General features: G+C 38.0%; 3 protein-coding genes across 3 annotated transcripts; all 3 read right to left on the bottom strand.

The window, feature by feature from the left end:
- Positions 1 to 645: 645 nt before the first annotated feature.
- LOC124976498 (olfactory receptor 11G2-like) lies at positions 646 to 1655 on the bottom strand. Its single transcript, XM_047539364.1, is given in 2 exon segments — positions 646 to 1095; positions 1097 to 1655. Coding segments are annotated over 2 exon segments (969 nt in total). The 5' UTR covers positions 1616 to 1655.
- A 4810-nt stretch (positions 1656 to 6465) lies between these two features.
- On the bottom strand, positions 6466 to 9372 carry LOC124978186 (toll-like receptor 11). The gene is given in 1 exon segment (XM_047542327.1): positions 6466 to 9372. A coding segment is annotated over 1 exon segment (2772 nt). The 5' UTR covers positions 9355 to 9372; the 3' UTR covers positions 6466 to 6582.
- Positions 9373 to 17753: 8381 nt separating this feature from the next.
- On the bottom strand, positions 17754 to 18719 carry LOC124977282 (olfactory receptor 11H12). The gene has a single exon (XM_047540730.1). The coding sequence runs from the start codon at positions 18699 to 18701 to the stop codon at positions 17754 to 17756; it is 948 nt and encodes a 315-aa protein (XP_047396686.1). The 5' UTR covers positions 18702 to 18719.
- Positions 18720 to 22155: the final 3436 nt, after the last annotated feature.

Here is a 22155-nt window from a genome sequence, read left to right as displayed (position 1 = left end):
AAAGTATAACATAAAACACTCCTTTCTGCAGAACTCACATAAATCCTGCCTTTCTTTTTTCTCTAAAAACTACAAAACTTTATTAAAATACATGAAATAACACATAAATAAATCAAGAATAATTCAAGATAATATTCTTGATTAGACAAATTTAACATTATATGATATTATTTCTTCCTAAATTCATGAATAAATTTTAAGCAATAGAATTTCAATAAAAATACAAAGAAAGCTTTTCTGAAGTGGAAATAAACTAATTACAGTTTATCTGAAAGAATAAAAATCAAAGAAAATTTTAAGAAAGAGATCTAGTAAAAATGATCTACATTTACTAGATATTAAACATTTGGGGCTGGGTGTGTAGCTCAGTGATACAGCACTTGCCTATCACATAGAAGACCCTAAATTCAATCCCTAGGATGAAAAAAAGAAAGAAAAGAAAAAACCCCGTAATGCTAAAAATAATAAATTCTGCCTTCCAAGTCCAGACAATATTTTCAATCCATTTTCTCATGGTCAGTGCTCTCTAAGATGATAATGGAACTTCATTGTATCAGTCCTTAATAAAATATGATGAATTTGTAGACACATATCATCTTTGTCTTACCTAGGTAAGTTGCATTTGAGAGAAGTAGTCTGTCTCTCTTATATTTTATGAACACCTTGTTCAGTTCTGAAAATTTTCCTCAGAGCATCCTTCATCTCCTTGTTCCTCAAGCTATATATTAGAGGATTACACAGAGGTGTTATCACAGAATAAAATAAGGTAATGATTTTTTGCATTTTTACCGTGTGTCCTGATTCAGGTCCAACATACATCATCAAGATAGAACCATAAAAAAGGGTGATGACTGCCAAGTGAGAAGCACAAGTGGAGAAAGCCTTGTGTTTGCCTGCTGCTGTGGGCATCCTCACCACAGCTAGAATCACCAGAGCATAGGAACAAAGGATAAAGAGCAAAGTGCCAATCATGAAGAAAGCATTGAAGGCAGAGTAAATGGACTGGGTGGTGGTGTCTTCCGCACAGGACAGCATCATCAGTGGGACAGGATCACACACAAAATGGTTGATGATATTTGGACCACAGTAGGGTAACCTGGGAAATTAAAATAAATGGAGTTAGAAAGAGGATGAACCCACATGACCATCCAAAGACGACGAGGCCAGTGCACAGCTGCTGGGTCATGATGCGTGGGTAATGCAGAGGACGGCAGATGGCCAGGTACCTGTCAAAGGCCATGAAGCAAAGGAAGAAGCCCTCATCATACCCAAAGTAGAAGAAGAAGTAGAACTGTGCGAAACAACTCACAAAAGTGATGGACTTGCTTGTGGAGAGGAAGTTGGCCAACATGTTAGGCACAGTGGAGGTGACATAGCATATTTCCAGGAGAGAGAAATTCCCCAGTAGGATGTACATGGGAGTGTGAAGGCGCCGGTCTGCCCTCACAGCACAGGCGATGGCTGCGTTGCCCGTCAGGGTCAGAGTGTAGGTTACGAAGAAGAGCCCAAAGTAGAGGAGCTGCCTTTGTGGGCTGGAGGGAAAGCCCATGAGGATAAAGTGGCTAACAGAGAGCTTGTGTTCTTGGTCGGACACATTCATTGGTGCAGAAGTCATGGAGGTGACAGAGGTTATTGCTGTTTAATGTTGAATGTTGTTTTTTCCTGGAGACATAGAATTTATTATTAATTTTATAAGGTGGTAAACAAAGTGTTTCTTGAGCAGCAAAACTGACCTGCAAACTTGCAAGACTCAGTTCTGAACAAACAATATTATTTTTAAAAGTCACAATAATAGCAAGGAGGAAAAAATATGAATTGGAGACAAATTTTACTTCACTAAGAACCCTAGATTAGATACTAGGAATATACTCATTTTACCTGCATTATTGATATTGTACTGCTTTTCTGCATATGTGGAATTATTTTGACACTATTATGGATACCTTATAATTTATTTTTTATGACAGTGAAATAATAATGAAGTACTAAGTCAAGATATTTTAAGAGACCACATCTCAATATATTGCCTAATAGGGAACAAATTAATATTTATTTTTACTTTTGGTTACTTACAGTGTTTTATAATGATACTAAAAAAAAACCTCTGTCACTTTAGGATAAAGAGGTTTTTATGCTACTTTGTGTATCCTAGCAAGATTTAGTATTTAAAAAATACTTTTTTCCCTCATAGACAGCTCAGTGCAGTGTATACTGTTAGGAAGAATCCTATGCTTTGGTCTCTAAATTGATCTGTCTAAATATTTTTATATACTTCCAGGTGGATATATGAATATTACATACCATTTTTGGAATTGGCCTTAGGGAGATCAGCTGGTCTGAGTGACTGTGGATAAGTCCAAAGTGCCTGTACTTGTTAACCGTAGTCCAGTCAGCTGCAGGAGTAATTGAAAGATTGGTTAAGTTTTATGATTATGGAACTGATAGTAAATTTTTAACACATTTTCAGTGAAATTTGACTTATTTTTCACTCCTGGAAATATCTTTAGATTTTATAAATAATAGAAAGTCAAGGAACGCTTCTCAAAAGTAAGACTCTCTGACCCTAATTAGAGAAATTCTTGTCATATTTGTTTATGGGGAGATAATATCAGAGTTTCTCAGGCCATATTACACAGAGATGATTGACTCTTTTGAGATCCATTGAGATGGCACTAAAATCGCAAGGACTACTATTTAAGACTCTGATTGCCCTTGAACCTGCATGAAAACCAGTGTAGCACATTGGGGCTGCTGAATCCTTGAGTCTATGCCTTGTCTCAATTTAGTCTGTTAAATGTTTCTAAGAAAATAATTCACTCAGTCACAAAAGTATTTTGAGAAATTATGTCCCCTAATATCTTGTTTCAATAACTTATACTTCAGTGTGTTATGTTTTTGTTCTTAGACATTCTTTTGTTCTATTTACTGAGGATCCTTCTCTTAGTCATTTAATTTATTTTATATAGAGAAGTATCACTGACAAAGGATTTGTTTCAAGTCATTATTGATACTTGCCTTTTGTTTCAGAGTATTTCTTGGGAATAATACTTGTCCAGAACTGCAGTTTAGAGTAAATCCTGTAGTGCAACAACAGCAAAAATGGAAATGAAAAGCAATATATAAGCTTGGGAGAGATGTTATCTTTGGAAAGAGAAATATGCCATATTTATTCATCAAGTAAAAAAAATCATCAAAATAAATAAATTAGGTTACTTAGTTAGTATAATCCTTTCATAAAATTCTAAGCCTCTTTATATGTATATGTCTGTGTGCATGTGTGCACATATATATACATATATAGATCACATTTTAGAGGGAAATGATAACTAAGTAAAAAGTATCCATCAGAACTCAGGTAAACAAGAAAATCCACTATTTTAACCTTAACTTTTTGTCAGTTTTATTCTAATGAAGTATTTTCATTGTTCTCAAAGACAAGAAGAAAATGTTTCCTGTTATTTTTGAAAAACATTGAGAGTGCATGGCTCACATGTTATAAAGTTTCCACTCACATCCTGGATGAATGCTGAGAAGGTCAGAGATAGGGGAGAAAATAATGTTCCACAGAGCAAAAGACAAGTGGGAGACTTCTAAGAAATTGGATCATCCAGTTCGTATCACCCACAGGTTGCAAAGAGTGAGCACTAAAGATAATTTTGCTAACTTCAGGGTACATGTTAGAAGAGGAGATGAAAGTCCAGATGAAGGTGTCATGCATATTTATTTGCTTGCATCATGGTCTTTTGGGGTTTGAGGCTCTCTCAATGATTTGATTCTATTTTCTCAAAAGAGGAGGTAATTTGTGAATTTTATTTATATTCAAACACCAAATTTTACTGTTCCCCAAAGAAAAGTGAAGATGTAGAAGTAGATACTTTCTTTCTTCTCTAGTGTTCACATATTACAGAAGACTCCTGTGGATTAACTAAATAGTGAAAGAGCTCATCCTAATAGCTACCAGAGGAAGCACTGTTAGGTTCCCTACATACATTTCAAAGAAGAAGAAATCATTCTTTGCTTATCAAATAGCTGTATTTGTATAGTTTGTTGGAGATATTTGAGTTGGACATTATATAGACCACAAAGCATGGACAGTTCAAGGAATTTAATTGGCATCCTGTCATTCCACAATTATTTATCAAATGTGTATGAAGGGCCAAATGTTCTCTCAGATCCTGGAGATATTGTAGAAAACAACTCAACTCTCACAGTTATTATATTCTCTTAAAGAGAGAAGAAAACAAAGACCTAAGTAAGGTAATTATATAGTATATTGAAGATAATAAGGAGAGAAATGAGACACGGAGTGTGATGGGGAAGTTAGAATGGGAGGTCATGATTTAACAGTGACAGGAGAGCTGTGTGGAGAATGTGACATTTAAGCAATGTCCCGAATTGAAAGAACAACCGGTGGTTATCTGTTTCAAGCCAAAACAACTGTCAGAGGACCCTCAGGCAGAAGAAAGCCTCATAGAATGATAGCATAACAGCAAGCAGGCTGGTGTGGCTGTATTGGTGTAAGCAGTGGGGACAGCAGAGGACACAGGGTGAGGCCCATCACTTAGGGTAGGCTGTTTGTAAGGACTTTGCTTCCACTGTAAGAAAGGGTCAGTATTTGAGCAGAAAATAAAATGGTCTGGTTTAAAATTTTCTATCATCCTTCTTTTTTAAAAATTATTATTATTATTTTTTATTTTTTACAGACAGCATTTTGATTCATTGTACACAAATGGGGTACATCTTTTCGTTTCTATGGTTGTACATGGTGTAGATTCATACCATTCATGTAATCATACATGTACATAGGGTAACGATGTCTGCCTCATTCCACCATTTTTCATACCCCACTTCCTCTCATTTCCTTCTACATAATTTAAATTCCTCCATTCTTCTCTCACTCCCCACTCCCCCCACTCCCATTATATATATCATCATCCACTTATCAGGGAAAACATTGGGCCTTTGGTTTTGTGGGATTGGCTTATTTCACTTAGCAGGATATTCTCCAATTGCATCCATTTATGTGCAAATGCCATATGACTATTCTTCTTTATGAATGAATAATATTCCACAGTTTATTTATCCATTTATCTGTTGAAGGGCATCTAGGCTGGTTCCACACAATCTAGCTATTGTGAATTGAGCTGCTATAAACATTGATGTGACTGTGTTACTGTAGTATGCTAATTTTAAGTCTTTTGGGTATAAACCAAGGAGTGGGATAACTGGGTCCAAAGGTGGGTTCATTCCAAGTTTTCTGAGGATCCTCCACACTACTTTCCAGAGTGACTGCATCAATTTGCAACTCCACCACCAATGTAAAACTGTGCCTTTTCCCCCACATCTATGCCAACATCTAATATTATTTGTGTTCTTGATAATAGCCATTCTAATTGGAGTAAGATGAAATCTTAGAGTTGTTTTAATTTTCATTTCTCTGATTACTAGATATGTTGAAGACTCCCAAATCACAAGAAATCAAAGTAAGAATCAATAAATGGGATGGACTCAAACTAAAAAGTTTATTCTCAGCAAAGGATACAATCAATAATGTGAAAAGAGAGTCTACAGAGTGGGAGAAAATCTATTCCACACATACTTCAGAGAGAGCACTTATCTCCAAAATTTATAAAGAACTTACAAATTTTTACACCAAAAATACAAATAACCCAATCAATAAGTGTACCAAGGAACTGGACAGACACTTTACAGAAAAAGACATACGGGCGATTATCATCCTTCTTTTAATTTTCCTGTTTTAGAAATAAGCATAAATGAAATGATATAATGTTTTCATAGTATCTGGAATCCTTCCCTCATACATTCTGATATTTATCTGTGCACTTTCATATATTAAAGTAAAATGACACTTCATGGATTTTCATCACTGAATAATATTCCTTTATCTGTGAACTTTCATATAACCATACTTCATTGATTTTCCTTGCGATGTAACTTTTGAGTGCTTATACCACAAGAATCCAATTTAAGGTACATTTTTTCCCCATGTTTAACAATCATAAATTCAAATGTAAAAGTACAATGCAAGCCATATGTAGGACTTGGGATTTGTTGGTCTTTTAAAAACAAGAATAGGAGAAATGCAACAAAATTATCTTTCCACTTTTTTCAAAACTTTTCAAGGAAAGGATAACTCATAGGGCCATAGAAAATCCATTAACCAAACCCATTTTCTCCGCCTGCCAAGTCTTAACACCCATTCCATAGTCTTAATACATATTCCTGAATGAAGTTCTACTGTTCAACTTTTATTACAAAACCATTTAAAACTTTTTAGCACTAGATGGCTTCCTATAATGCCAAACAAATCGTGTATTTGCTTTTTGAGGGATGTTTTGTGCTGTGAAAGGACTAGCGGGTATCAGAACTGTCTCATGAATGAATATCTTATTTCCAGTACTTTAAAATGTTCTCTCACTAGGAATTGGTATCTTCATCTGTACCATTTTAATAGATTTGAAGTAAGGATCACCTAGAGAACCCCTGGTCACCTCAGATGATGTGATGGCATTCCAGGTCCCTGCCGAAAGATATTTCTATGTGGTTAGATACCCAGAACACTTAATCATCTCTTTCTTGTTCGGCTTTCCTTAACCTTCTCCGAAGTTGCTCACAGAAAGCATCCCACTCCACCTTTCCTTGGGGCAAATCAAAATAATCCTCCTTTTGAAGCCACCGGGTGAGGCGGTGATAGCTGCGTAGCTTCCGCCTATCAACAGGCTCCAGAAACAGCAGCAGGAGGCTAGCTGTCCCAGGTCTGGCCACCAAGTGATAGGTGGCAAGTCTTAACTCCAGATGGCACCAGGGACTCTGCAGGGCTCTGCTGCTGAGCACACAGAGGGTGGCTCTGCTGTTCTCCATGCTGGCAGCCATGGCATCCATCCTATCCTGCCCAACTCCAAAGTTCCTCTCTGGCAGGCACAGCCTCAAGCCCTCACCTGCAGGAGGAGACTTCTCCAGGGCAGGAACAAGTTCTTCCAGCACCCAGTCTTGGTCCTGCTCACAGTAGGATGTACAGACATCATAGCGGAATTGGCTTCTGGGGCCACGTCCAGCTAATTTCCACCACCACACATGAAAAAGAGTCCGGAGGTGGTGAAGCCAGGGCCATTTTGGGCAGCCAAGCAGCATAAGGATAGTGAGCAGGAGCACCAGAATAAAGCTGGCAAGAAAGCCCTGAAACTCAAGATCATGTGCACAATGATGAGAAAGGAAGGAGAGCAGTGGAGTCTTGGAGTAGTCAGAAGCATTGGCCATGCAGATGGATTTCTCCAGCCCATACACAAAGGTGTTGGGAGCCTGTGTTGCCCAAGACCCCACCCAGGAGCTTTCACACTGGCAGGTGAAGGTGACATCTGAGAAATAAACATATGGAGGCATCTGGGGGATTAATTCCTGGAGGCTGCTATCTAACCCCAGGGCCCATTCAGAGTTGAACAGCAGTAGCTGCAGGTGGTCCAATTCCCTGAAATTGGACTTGGAGAGGTTTCCAAGATTCAGGTGACTCAATGCCAGCACCTGTAACTGAGGCACCTCCTTCAGTACCATCTCCAGCTTCGTTGACCTTGACTCATAGAGGAAATTCATATCTCCCAGCTCGAGCACTCATAGCTTGGGCATTCCAAATAGTTCCAGGTTTTCTGTGTTCTCGTAATCAGACCAGAAGTGCAAGTGCTCCAGGACAGGAAACTGAGGGAAGGATCTCTGAGACCGTAGACTTGAGAAACCCAAGAAGCTTATGCCTCGCAGAGTGAGGTGACGCAGGGAGGGGAAATGAACTGAGGAGTTGTATGGAAGTAGTGACACCTCAGAAGTTTGTAAGGTAAGGTTCTCCAAGAGCAAGAAGGGGTCTTCACTGGGGATATTAAACCAGATGCACATTTCTGCCCATATCTCTAAGCTAAGCAGAGCTGGAGACCAGGGAGGATAGAGGTCCAGCATCTGAAGTGAACCCAGCTGCAGATGGCTTAGCCTCTGGGGACCCTGAAGCTGCTTGGCTGAGATATGCCCTAAATAGGTGCCTAGCAGGTTCAGTGAGGTGAGAGCAGGAAGAAAGGAGAGCCAGCCTGGGTTTAGCACCTTAATTTTGTTCCAGCTCAGGTCTAGGGTCTTCAGCCACTTCAGTCCCTCCAGGCTCTCACTGGATACGTTGGAGATGTTGTTGCCACTCATCCAGAGCTCCTCAAGTTGAGGAATGAAGGAGAAGGCCCCATAGGGCAGAACACAGAGCTCATTGTGGGACAGATCCAGCACTCTCAAGTTTGTGCTAACCAGCCCATCTGGGAGCACCAAGGCTGGGCCCAGCTTATTCATGGATAGGTTGAGCCTTTGAAGCTGGGGCAGGGCATTCAGGAATTTGATGGGAAGAAATTTCAGGCTATTGGCCTGAAGGCTGAGGCATTCTAAGGAATGGCAGCTTGAGAGATCTCCGTCTTCTATGTTTTGGATTCGATTTCTCCCAACGTCAAGTGCATGAAGTTCAAAGTAGCCTGACACATTCCCAGGCAGTTTTTCCATACCTGTACCCATGAGGGACAGAAAGTCCAGGTGGAGCAGTCCTGAGCCTAAAAGGCCTAATGCATTTAATGGGGTACCATCCAATATCAGGGAATGGAGTTGCAGGCCCTTCAAGGCTCTGACACCTGCCTGGTTCAGCTGCAGGTTGGAAGACAAGTCCAATACCTCCAGGAAGGGAGACCATGGTCTGGGGCTGGCTGTAGGAGAAAAACTAGGCACAAGGTTTGAGAAGAGCCCTTGTAGCTCCTGCAGCTCCCTCAAACAGCTGTGCCTCAGGGCCAGATGCCTAAGGCTGATTGGCAACTGGATGTTCTGGCTATAATTCAGGCAGTAGCCTTGAAAGGAAAGGTTACTGAGGAATGTGAGGGGCTCCAGGGCATCTGGAGGGAGAAGCAGACTTAAGCAACAGGGAGCATGATGCTCAAAGGAAAGGTACTGCAGCTGATTCAATCCTTGAAAGGCCTCAGATGTAATCTTGAGGGTGCCCAGCTGTAGCCTCAGAAGCTGTAGGAAGGGGAAGCGAGCAAACTCCTTAGCTGGCAGGATAGGAACCATGCCCTGGAGGCAAAGTACCTGTATATCCCAGGGCACTGCTCTCAGGGTCTGAGTCAGGTCTTTAACATTGGAGCAAGAAGCAAAAGTGTGCAACCCTGGGGCCAAAGGACAGAATGGGACATAGAAGGAGAGATTTGACAATAGGGAGCTATCTGCTATGGTACAATCAGGGACAGTCCATGCCTGGCTCATGAGTCCACCATTCATCAAGTCCAGTAGTAAGAGAGGGAGGACATAGGAGGAGAGCAGAAGTCTTTCCATCTTTGGTATTGCTTCTAGAATAAGAGGAGAAAGAATAAGAGTGTCAAATCCTACAGTAATGGATAATCCTAGCCTCAGATCCTTCTAATACACATAGCATCCTTGTGATTTGGGAGACATATTGAAGAAAAAGTTCTGTGATTATGATATGAATAAGACATTTGATCAAGTAGAGGGCTCCAGTTGTGCTCATTCACGTGTGACTCCATGCAAGTAGAGATTCAAGGAGGCAGAAACCCAGAGAGGGCAGCAAGAAGAGCTAGGTACCTGTGTTAGATACAGGGGAGAAACTGGTAACACTTTCCTATCTTCCTGCTGGGGATGATTATCTCAGGTTACTAAGTCCTTTGGAGGGGAGTCTGCAACTATGAATGTGTTCATTCCAAGTCAAGGCAGCAAATTTAATTGTCCTTTGCAGAGTGGACAGAAGGAGGAAAGAGTGGTGATGATACAAACACAAAAAGACATAACTATACACTCTTATTTGATCTGTAACTATGTGGTGTATGTGGGCCCACTGCCTTATTTTACTCATGAGGCAGCTGACTGTCAAAGAAGTCAAGTTACTTGGCCAAGGCTGAAGAAGTAGGACTAGGCAGGACTAAGGAAACATTTTAAATGAATTCTACCATTGAGTTTTTGGAAAATGGTCCCCAAAGCTAGTTCTGGCAAAATATTCAAGAAAGTAGGTAAAATAAACAAGGTAATGAAGTTGAAAAAGCAATTAAAGAAACCATAGAGTCTTGATACTTTTGTGTTCAGAACATAGTGCTGGAATTGGGGTAACAGGGACTTGAACCACCTATGCTAAAAGCCGTGTCTTTTTACTGAGACCTGCAGATATCCTATGGGTAACTGAAAGCAGCATAAAGTTTGACATCTCTGCCTTCTTTTTGTATCTGTGTCCTTTGTTACCTTAAACTGTGGGACAGACTCCTACTCAGTTCTGCTGGTAGGTATGTTGATAATTTAAGGAGTGGTCATCTAATAACTAGTAATACAAGGCTTATTATTCTTCAATTTACTTAATCTATCTTGTCCCCTGTCAAGACTGATGCAACATTTGTAGCATCATATTTAAGACCCTTGGAGTGGGGCCTCGAAATCTGCAATCATTGCCCTATGCAGTGGAGCCTTGTAGGCACATCAAGGATAAGACTGCTTCTCTAAGCAGGAGCCATCCTCTAAGGGGAACCGTATCACACCCTTCTAGGATCATAAGTCTTACAGATAAACATCCTGAGCAATAAGTGGAAATTACCCCCCTCAAGTGATAAAGAGCTTCTTCAGAGCCACATTGTAGAAGAACTGAGAAAATGATCAACCAGACCACAGTTTAACCAAAACAGCTTAACTGTGTAGACTTCTTGCCCACAGCTCTATTTCTTCCTCTATTTAAACCTACAGCTCATGTCATCAACCTGAAGTCAGGGCTGAGATGCTGGATCTCATTTTGCCTTCCCAATATGACCATATTGATTAAAGTTCTTTTCCTGTGTTTCACTATTACCTTTTCTGTTTGTTTTTTGGCATGAGTTGCTGAATCTGGTTTCTTGGGACCTTTAGAGTCAGACCTCTGTCCTAGTTCTCTGGTAATAGTAGAAGTTTGCATTCGCACTTTTCTCTGTTTACTTATTTCTCTTTTACGGTTAAAGCTCAAACTGACCATTATGAAATGAGTAGAAATTGCACATTTCCTGTTTAGGTCCCTGAAAGAATGAAAAGAGGCAGGAAAGCAGACTGGTGCTCTGGGAATGAGAGATATCAGTGAGGCACAAGTGAAGGGCATTGATCTCCTGAGAGGGTAACTGATACCCAGAGGAGGATTTTATGTTCAAAACATGGACTTCTCCATCTTTCTCTTGAGTTCCCAAGGCCTTGACTTGCCCAAGTGGTGCTGTAAAGCTGGCTCTGCAGCACTGCTGCGCTTTCTTCCAGAAATATCCCTTCTGTTGTGGGAGCATCATGGTCACAGCACCTCCGACTTCAGCAAGAAGCTGAGGAGGAGGCCCGGGAATTCTTCATCTGGATGACTCAGCCTTATTACTTATGGCATTTGCCACCCCTGATGCCCTGTCTTTCTCTTTCCGTGGCTATTCCCTACATTTTTGAAAGACTGTTCCTTGAACTTTGATATGTCACATAGCATGTTTTGTTAGTTTTGGGTTTCCCTCTCCATTTTAATATGTAGGGAGATTTTAGGGGGTGGAATATCTCTCAGACCAAGGAGACACAATGACCTTGGGACAGAGATTCTAAGGATTTAGAATTCTAAGCTGCAGAGTTGCCTTTTTTCCTCAGGAGATTAGGTTTTGTGGTATTACCCACTTGCATACTTATATCTATCCTCCACAAATGATAGTTCCTCATTTGGCCAGTTAAATTTGTAGCAAGACTTAGCTCAAACATTCCCCTCAAGCTCTCCTAGATCCTGCCTAACTCCTGCCCCTGGCTTCCCCATAAGAGAGGCAAGTTCTCCATGTAGGGGCTAGTTTTTTCCTCCCTGTCAGTTTTACCAATTGCTCTTCTTCTGGTCTACAAAACTCACCTGGCACAAAGGCAGCAGCTAGTTTATCTCTGAGCACAGGAAATGGAGGTCAGCAGAAATGGAGCTGAAATTTCTTAGGAAGGATTCTTTTTCATCTTCTCATGCAACAAAGGAGAAAAAGCCTTCCCTTCTGTGATTCTTTTCTCCTCTGTCTGGTCATACTTCAGTATGACACTCCTGTTATTAGCTCTAGTGTAGGAAGTTCCAGGGAGAGGGAAGGTTTCTTTGTTAACCTCTTGATTTCTCCCACATTGCACCATTTTCTCTTCCTTTTCTCTCCTCATGACTTTCTCTATTTTATATAATATATGAAATATGTTCCTCTTTCCTCATCTGCTTTGGGGATTTCAGTTCTCACTTTGTATCATATCCTCCTGATGTCTGAAAGGGCAAGTCCTTCTTCATTTTCCAGGAGAACTTTCTTCCTTGATACAAGGAGACTTACTGCCTCCATCATTTCTAACTTCCCCACCCATGCTCCTAATAGTCTTTTCTTTCCACAATTTTTATTGTGCATTATATTGGTGGGATTTGTTGTTACCTATTCCTTCATGCACACAATATAATTTGGCCAATATCTCTCCTCAGCACTTCCCCCTCCCTCTCCTTCTAATTGTCTTAACATTAATTTCCTTTAAAGCAGGAGGATTAAAGAGGGACACACAACTTTATTGGAGGGAACCTGGCTTTGCCCCTGAGGTTGGAAATGCAGAGGAAAAGGGAGGAGAAGAAAGGCTGATTTCTAGCTAAATGATAGGATCTTCTTTTCCAGAACATGGGGAAATTTCTGGGAAGGAAGTCATAAAATCAGAACTAGGTGTTGACTATTTAATATCCCAGTGTGAGAAGGGTCCCCAGATTCAGATTCACATCTTGCTTAATTTGACTGAAACCCTTTTTGATATTTTTTCTTGCCTCTGTTCTTACAATAACAATGTCTGTTATAAGTTTGATTTTTGTAGATATTTGAATAGTTCTCTCATCTCTTATTTCAAGCATTCATTTTTCAAATACCCTGCGAAGTGTATCTGTTGAGAATTGAGAAACAAAGTTAAATTTATTTTTCCACACGTGAGTTTTGACTACAAAATCTTAAGCTCTTAATTTTTTTTGCTTATTAATATTTTTGTCTTTGAAATCTTTTCTATTAAACCTGTTTTTCCTGCTGTTTATTTGCATATAAAGATTTATGTAAGTGAAATATCAACTTTCTAAAGCAAGACTTCTGAGAAAAGGGGTCACTTCTAAACTTCAGTTGTTATATTCCTTTTCTTATTTTGTACCTAACACAACCTCAATTTTACTCTGGTAACAATGTGCCCAGCTTAAGAAATGAAATGGCACAGGCTAGCTTGTGTATAGGAATCATCATCTGACACACATGTGTGCAAGCAATAACACAAGGAGGTCATAGGTTTGCTTCTTTTTGCTGTCTGAAGTGTCTGCTGTCATCTTCAGATAATAAGGTGCCCTTAAGAAAAGAAACATTGATCAAGAAAGATTGGTGAAAACTGCAGAAGAGCCTGGGTGCCCGATGACAATGTAGTTGCTCTCTTTGAGTCTCATTTTGGAACTACTACCTTCAGGCTGCCATGGACTGATCACCTCTAGAAGTATTCATAAGAGGGGTGGAGGGAGTAAACCAGACATCTAACCACTAAATCTTGTTACTTGAACTTCTATTCTAGGTAGCTGAATCTAAGTTTAAAACACATGACAATTCTGGGTCATTGATAGATGCTGAGTTTCCCTTTTGCTTCTAATACTTTAGTGGGTAAAAGGTGGAATAACTGCAAAATTTGATAAAAGGTTCTTATTTATTCCAGAGTAATTATTGCTTAATAAAAAGTTAGTATTATTCCATAATGGTTACTTTTTATTAAGTAAGATAGTTCCTTAAATCCTGGATTCTTTGCTTCTTTGGAAATAATTGAATTATTATTTTAAAAATAGGTTCATTTTTAATAAGATGATTGAATGTATGTTTTAGTAAGATAAATGGCTTATGTTATTTGAAAGAGGTGAGGATTTAAGATATGTTGTTATAAAAAGCACAGGTAAATAGTGGGTAGGTAAGCAAAGCATAATTATTCAAATTTTTAATGAAAATTGGTTCTTATGCTAGTGTTAAGCAGTGGGCTCGGGGCAGAGACAGATGTAGATGGAAGTTTCCGGGAAAACATTCCTGTTTAGGAAGGTTCATTGGAGATTCATGTGATTGCATAGTATTTTCCTCCATTGTTTCTCTTTAGTTCTGTTTCAAGCATTTAGAGTGAAAATTGCAAGGACAGAGTTTGCTGCCACAGATCCCTTAGACCTGCACAGAAAGAGCTGATTCTGAGAGAGATATAGTCACTAGGGTTCTAAATTTACACTTCTCTACAAAGTGCCCACATGGAAAAGTCTCTGTGAAGCTCTGTAAAGACAACCTTATAAAGGTTATCCTAGCTGTAGCATTTTTCATTTCTTAAGCATAGAGTAGTAGGGAAGCTTAGGTAAGCTATGTCTAAAAGCTTTGCTGGAAGTTATGTGCTTATTTCTAGACATTGATTTTCTAAGTTCCACACCCAAATTAGAGGTTGTATATATTTTTATCATGGAAAACTTTCACAGATATTAACAAAGGAGAGGAAACAAGGAATTTAAGTTACCCATATCATAAATCCATGTAAAATTATATAATAATGTTTCATGGTCTGCCTTTTTCACTCAACAACATATTTTATGTATTAAATATTTTACATATATCCTCATATAATTTGTGTAGTTATTCTCCTAAAAACAACTGAACAGAAATTCCTTTGTGTTCTCCTACACTCATTTGTCCTCCACAAATCCTGCTCTTTGGTCAGCATGGCCCAATGGTGCTGAAGGCAGCCTGGGACTTCCCAGGAGAGAACACATGGCACAGCAGGAAGCTGACTGAACTCCAAATCGGAACTGGTTCCTTCACTTACTGAATGTGACCTCAGACAATGTAGTTGCTCTCTTTGAGTCTCATTTATGAAATAAGTATAGGAATATCTACCCTATTCATGTGACAGCAACTATGTGAAGGGTTTTAAAATGAAAGACATGAACAGTATTAATTGAAATTTATTCCATAATAATATGCATAAGGTGGTATTCTGATTCACCTCATTTATTCATCACAGTCACTCTCTGACATATTATCATTAGGTCTATTTTTTTGATTAAACAAATCAAGGCAGAAAAGCCAAATAATTTAGATTTGAAGTCAACTTACCTGATTCCAGAGTTCTGGTCCTTTCCCTCTTTAGTAGTAGAGAGTGAGGGCTCTGTAATTAGCTTGTTTTGGGTTAGAAACTGTCTCCAATGAGTCAAGTTCACTTTTTGTGCTGGTTTTGTCCTTAGTAATTTGGAGATGAAATGCTACTGACCTGGCCTCCTGTACTAATTCTGTAAGAGCTCATTCTTATGGTGGTGGTTTTTGTAAGTCATAAGTATTAAATAAAATAATAGAGAAATGACTTAGAAGGGTACCTGACACAAAACAAGTGAATCAAATTTTTTTCAATGTTGCCCAAAGAGCGAACCCCATAGTAGTGAGCTTGCACACCTATACTTATCAAATGAAGAAATTCACACTTTTTCATGTAATACTGCTTGCCTGTGCATCCCATGCTCTAACTTTTCTAGAATCTTGAAAGTACATGATGTTTGGTTGTACAAATCAATTTTGTTTTGTAGGGGAGTTAGTTGTAATTGAGGGGAGATTCAGTGTTTGGTCAGTACAACAAGCATTTAAAGGCAGCTAATAGACTCCATGGCTCATGTTTAAAAGTAAGAAATGCTGACTGTCTATTTTCATTTCCCTTGAGGAAACCACTAACCAGCACGGTTATTTTTAAATGCTACCCTATTGTGTTCTTCTGAAAGCTTAAAAGTTCAGGGGGAAAAAAACAACACTATGCTTTTTATTGCTAGTCCTAATATGCTTATCTTCCCCTCTCTCTCAAGCATATAGTTTGGATTTGAAAAAAATACAGTGTATTAATTGTAGTGTAAATAATTTAACATTATGGAAAAGGCTGTAAACCAATCATAGTATTTGGAGTTGTAAAGTGAGACTGTTAAAAAACTAGTGACTGCATAAAGATATTAACTTAGTGATCAAAGGCAAAGAATTGTGATATTATGGTGGAAATACTGCCAGTCTTGACAACTTGTTCTTCTTGAGGTCTTTTCTGATCAAGTTCAGAAAATTTAATAATCACATACCCTGGAAAGGGATGTAGAAATAAGAAACATCCCTATGGGGCTATATAAGCAAGAGACAATAGCAGTTTCCATCATAAGATTGACCAAGGAGTTTGACAACCTCTTACATCAAAGGAGCAAATAGTTCTCCTTCTGAAATGTTCATGCCAAAATTTACAAATGCATTCCTACCTTTTGAACTCAGTAATGGTCTTTTTCAAGACACTGTTTTAAGACAAAAGCCCTAAAAGTAGAATTGTTACATGTACATAATATTCCTATATCCTGAATTTTCTGGGTGAGTTCTGTTTTGAATTAGATGATGAATCCTAATTTAAGTCTGCAAAATATTTTCATGACAAATCTTTATGAAGATTTCATTGAGATATTATTTTATAACTAAAGAATGCTAATAACTGTAATGTATAATGAAGACTGGTAGTAGATGGAAAATTATGTTGGAGTGTTCAGTAACCTGTACTAATTCTATGAGAGATCATTCTTATGGTGGTGGTATTCATTTTTCTTCTATTCCTCCTCCTGAAAATTCCTTTTCTTACATCCTTTATAAAAGAGTTCTTAGCTCCTCAGAAGTAAAGCCTTCCTTCTAGGAAAATGTTCACCTCACCACATAAAAATTCACAACCCATATCATGATTGTTCAGCAGAATAGTATGATTCTTAAAAGCAGTAACTATAAAACTTGCTATAACATGGAAACAAATTCAACATTATATTAAATAAACACATATAAATAAAAATAGTAAGAATAGAGTGATTGAATTCTAGATGCTTTTATCCTTTAAAAATATTCTTTAATTTGTTTTCATAGTTTAAGTGACAAATAAGAGTGAAAAGTCATTTTTTTTTTTGAGCTTTGTCAAATTATCCCCGAGTAAGTAATTTTCCTGTTCCATTGTTAGGAGGTGATATTCTATTACCTAAAACTTGAAGGACCCATAAAATTTTTGGTGATGCCTCATTTAGGTAAAAAATTAGATGCCCAGGACACTGCATTTCTAACTATTCCAACTGGTGTTGCTGTACATCGAATTAGATGCTTCTCCTTAGAGGCTTAGAAAAAGGTAATATATAAAGAAAAACAGCATACATCTAGATATCACCAGGCTAGAATATTTTATTGTCCTATAAAAATTTTGGTAAATAGCTCAAAGGGTTTATTTTTCAGGAATGATCATACAATAAAGCCACATAAGGTAAGAACCAAAATAGGAAACTATATTTTCCTCCTTTTATTCACAATCAACTAACAAAACAAACCAAATGACATAGTTATAATTTTGTTTATCTCATAACTATAAATTTAAATTATCAAATAGAATAGGGGAAGTTTTTCACAGATAATTCATATGAAAACTATCCAGAAAAAACGCATCGTGTACCTTCCTCAGTTACTACACTGTATAAGTTTCAAGGAAAATCCATAGGCATCCATTTATCTATGTAATCTGGCCACTTTAATTCTACAAATGGCCTTATCGATATTTAATTTCATAGCTAATACAGTCAGTATCAGTACTCACATTTATAGATCTGGATAAGTATATAATTCTTAGTATATCTTGCTAGACTATACTGACCTGATCATACAGAAACCATCCAATATGCCTCAGATTATGTTAGGACTCCCTAAAATTTTCCTCAGGGCTGCCTTTATTTCCTTATTTCGGAGGCTGTAGATGAGGGGGTTAAAGAGTGGGGTCACCATAGCATAGAACAACGTTGCAACTTTCTGCATCCCAGCAGAATGTCCCAGTCCTGGGCTCACGTACATGACCATCAGAGAGCCATAGAACAGTGATACCACAGCCAAGTGAGACCCGCAGGTGGAGAAGGCTTTATGTCTTCCAGAGGCTGAAGGCATACGCAGCACAGCTGTCAGGACCAGAGTATAGGACCCAAGAATTAAAAAAAAGTTACCAAAGATAACTAATGAGCTTAAAGTGTAGCACAACAGTTGAGTTCGTGGGGCAGCATCACATGCCAAGGCAAAGAGTGGCCCTGGATCACACACAACATGGTCAATGACATTTGGTCCACAGAAAGGCATTTGAGAGATGAGAGCAATGGGAATTAAGAACCACAGAAACCCACAAACCCAGCAGATAATGACCAGTTTGGTACAGTAATTCCCAGTCATGATATTAGGGTAGTGCAAGGGATGGCAGATAGCTAGATATCGATCAAAGGCCATGACAGTCAAAAGCAAGCATTCAGATGTACCCAAAGAGAAAAAGAAATAGAATTGGAGGAAACACCCAGCGAAAGAGATGGTTTTTTTCTCCGACAGGAAGTTGACCAACATCTTGGGGACTGTAGAAGAGACATACCAGATCTCTAGAAAGGAGAAATTCCCCAGGAACATGTACATGGGAGTGTGGAGTCGCTTGTCACACAACAGTGCACAAACAATGGCCCCGTTCCCTGTTATGGTGAACACATAGGTTGTAGTGAAGAGAGAGAAGAGGAAGACCTGAATCCTCCACTCACAAGAGAAACCTTGGAGTATAAATTCTCTTACAGAAGCAAAGTTGGAATCTGGCTTGGAGATATTCATTAGGTTGGTAACCTGGAGGGTCAAGAGACATTAGTAGTTTAAAATGTGTTTCTATTTTTTTTTATTAATAAAGAGTCAAATTAGACACTGATCATTTTTAAAAGAATCATCAGGAAGATATCATACTTTAATTTTTTTCTTGGTTGTATACACTGACTTTTAAGAATACCAGTTTTCTACACGAAAATAAATGTTTGCCTGTTCTAATTTTCTCCCTGACTATGTGACCGTAGTTGAACTAGATAAAGTTAAACTCATCTTTTAAGTGTATTATTTTGGGTCAGGGTGATCTATATAGTTTCTGGTAAGCATGTAACACAAAATTGGCACTCAGTTAATATATTAGTTTCTTACCCCAAACCCTACTTATAGTGCAATAGACTCAGAAAAGAATATTTTAATTTGAATATTTATAGTTCAGTTAAATATATTACTTAACATTATTTAAATATATACAAATGGACATATTTTAGAGTAAGTTAGTAGTAATCATTTTAATTCATTAGTTCTGAATTTCTATGGTTACTGTTATCTTGAGCACAAGAAAACTGCAATTTTATAAAATTACTTACCAATGCTGATTTTTAATATTGTAATGTTGCAATGTCTTCTGTAGAAAAAGAAGCTGTAAACTTTTACCTGATCTTCTTTCACTTTGGTTTCATAGGCTGATATTGTCACTATATTGACACAGCAATATTACATTTATTTGGTCAATATGTGCAGATGTTTGCAAAATAAGATCTAAGCATGGAAGTTTTTTTTCTTTTTAGAAGTGTTTTCTTTTCCCCCATAAACTGTTGGGTTGATTTTTCTTATATGCTTATGTAAAATTAAAAATTTCTACTAAATTAAAGAAGTCAAATATTTTCTTTTGTCATAGATAAATTTCCTTCATCCCACATTTTATGAAAAAGACATCAGGAATTTGTTACATGAAAAAAAAAATCAAAAAAAATATACAGGGGTATGAACCTTGAAAGTCATGAGGACTTATATTTTAGGCACAAACACAAAATTTTCAAAAGTTTTCCTTCCAGCCTGGTGTGCACACTGGTGCTGTAGGAAGTCTTTTACTATGATCAAGAAGAATATGCTATTCTCATAGGTATCTCTTTTTAAAACACTCTGGACCAGAAGCACTAATAAATCAATTTCAAGAAATTATGGAATGAGAGGGGAATGACTGAGAGGTGTCACAACCTTTAGCAGGACACCCAAAATGAAGTCATCACAGTTTTGACATGACCTAAATCTCTAAATGACTTCTTTTATAATCACTGTCTGGCCTTAGCTAGATAATGACTTTTACTGCTGCACAAAAAGTAAGTGTGCTTTCTTTCTCTCACATTCTCTTGGGATTTGGCCTCTATAGCATTAGGGAAGAACTTCTCTTCCAAGTCAGTGGGTCTTTAAAAAGCTAATGATTCTCTGAGGAACCAGTAAAGATGGGACAACTTCTTTAAGGCACCATTTCTTACAAAGAACTTGACCATTTGGAATATGGATTCTAGAAACTTCCAAAAGACATAGTTTGAGGAAAAATGAGACACACAATACATCCCCAAATGTTCTGACATGAAGTTGAAGAACTTTTCAAAATCCCTATTGCTCCATGTATTGAAGGATACAAAACTCAATGAGGAAATTGTTATTATCATTTTTTGTACCAGGGGTTGAATTCACAGCCCCCCTTTTAATATACTTTATTTATTTTATATTTTATTTAGAGACAGGTCTTGCTAAATTGCTTGGGCTCTTGCTAAATTGCTGACTTTGAACTTGCAATCCTCCTGCTTTGGCCCCTGGGATTACAGGCATGAACCACATGCTTGCCAGGAAAATGTTGAGGTACAAACATTGTAGGGTATTGAATACAAATTTACAGGATTTAGAAGAAGCATTTAGAAAGATAGTATGACAATTCTTTAGATATGAAAGGTAAAGAAGTATTAGCATTTAAGTTACGTGAATGGCTTCCCAGTTAGCATGAGTAAAGTATTTACTTTGTTTTTTATGTAACAACTCTTTTATTTTTATTGCTGTGATTGTTTCTGACCAGCGCTGTTACAAATTCAATTTCTTCTTCTCTCTCTATACAGACATGTCCTGTGTAACATATTCTGTTTTTCTTACTTTAAAAACCAACTCAGGAATAGATTCCCTTATGACCTCTCCCCCCATTTTTCCTTGATAATCCTCACTACTCAAAATATTTATTTTTGTGGTTTGTCTTTCATTCTGGGATAGGGATGCCTTTGTACTAGCCAATGACAATGAGGGCGAGGAAGTTTAATTCGAATGGAGTGCTGTGGGGAGGGAAGGGTGATAGGTGGTGCACAGAGGAACTTTGGGACTGTGAAATGATTCTGTGTCATGCTGTAGTGGTGGACACATGCCGCCATGCATTTATCAAAACCCATTCAAAGTACAACCCAGAATGAACCCTAATGTAAACCATGAACTCTTTTTGTTGGTGGTGGTACATTGTGGCATATTCATACGTGCAAAAAGTATTTAGTTTTCTTGATTAGTATCCCTTCCATTTCTACCTTATGTAATTTGGGGTCTACACAGTATGACTAAAACACCAGGTGGTAATGAATGCTCAGACCAAGTAGTATAAAATACCGAGGACATCAGTAATGCGTGCCCTAAGCATGCTTATTTCTGTACTAGTCTGACAAAAATGAAAAAAAAAAATGTCCTCACATTGAGAGGCTGAGAAGGAAAAGATTATTTAGATCTTTATTACATCTTACTCATTCTACCTCAGTCCCTAGTAACACCTAAAATGTAGCTTCGATCTTATTTATTTGCCTGCTCAAAAGCCATCAAAGAACCTGGGCCCAGTGGAGCAAGCCTGCCAACTCAGTGACTTAGGAGGCTGAGATAGGAGGATCACAAGTTCAAGGCCAGCCTGGGCAACTTAGTGAGATCTTGTCTCTAAATAAGAATAAAAAGAGATGGGGATATAGCTAAATGGTAAAGTGCCCCTGGGTTCAATCCTCAGTACTTAAAATAATACAATAAAATGGAATGAAAAAATAAAAACAGTGGTTTCATTATTCAGAAAATAGAATCCAGATTCCTTAATTCTTCATAAATTAATTTATTACTTCAATTTTTTTACCCTTCTTGCGAGGTGCTATCTCATTTCAGTTCTGGTTTGTATTTCCCTGATAATTAATGATGTCCAGCTTTTCATATACTAGATGGCCATTTGTACATTTTTTTTTTGAGAAATGCACATTCAGATTCTTTGCCCACTTTTTAAAAATCAGGTCAGAGGATTTTTTTTTTTTCCTATTGACTCATGTGAATTCTCACAGCCCTCCAGATGTTACCTTTTCCTTCTGTTTGCTTTCTTGCTATGCAGAAGCTTCTTAGTTTCATGTGGTCCCACTTGAAATGAAACAGGAGTGAGCTTCCTGTGATGGGTCCTGGAATGGTG

The sequence above is a fragment of the Sciurus carolinensis genome, chromosome 2, assembly GCF_902686445.1.
Source record: "Sciurus carolinensis chromosome 2, mSciCar1.2, whole genome shotgun sequence".
NCBI classification, from domain to species: Eukaryota; Metazoa; Chordata; class Mammalia; order Rodentia; family Sciuridae; genus Sciurus; species Sciurus carolinensis.
The sequence above is the reverse complement of the archived record's forward strand: the minus strand, read 5'-3'. Positions and strand labels throughout refer to the sequence as shown.

Coding starts and splice junctions, on each gene's coding strand:
- LOC124977282 (XM_047540730.1), bottom strand. CDS start 18,701: ATGAATATCTCCAAGCCAGATTCCAACTTTGCTTCTGTAAGAGAATTT.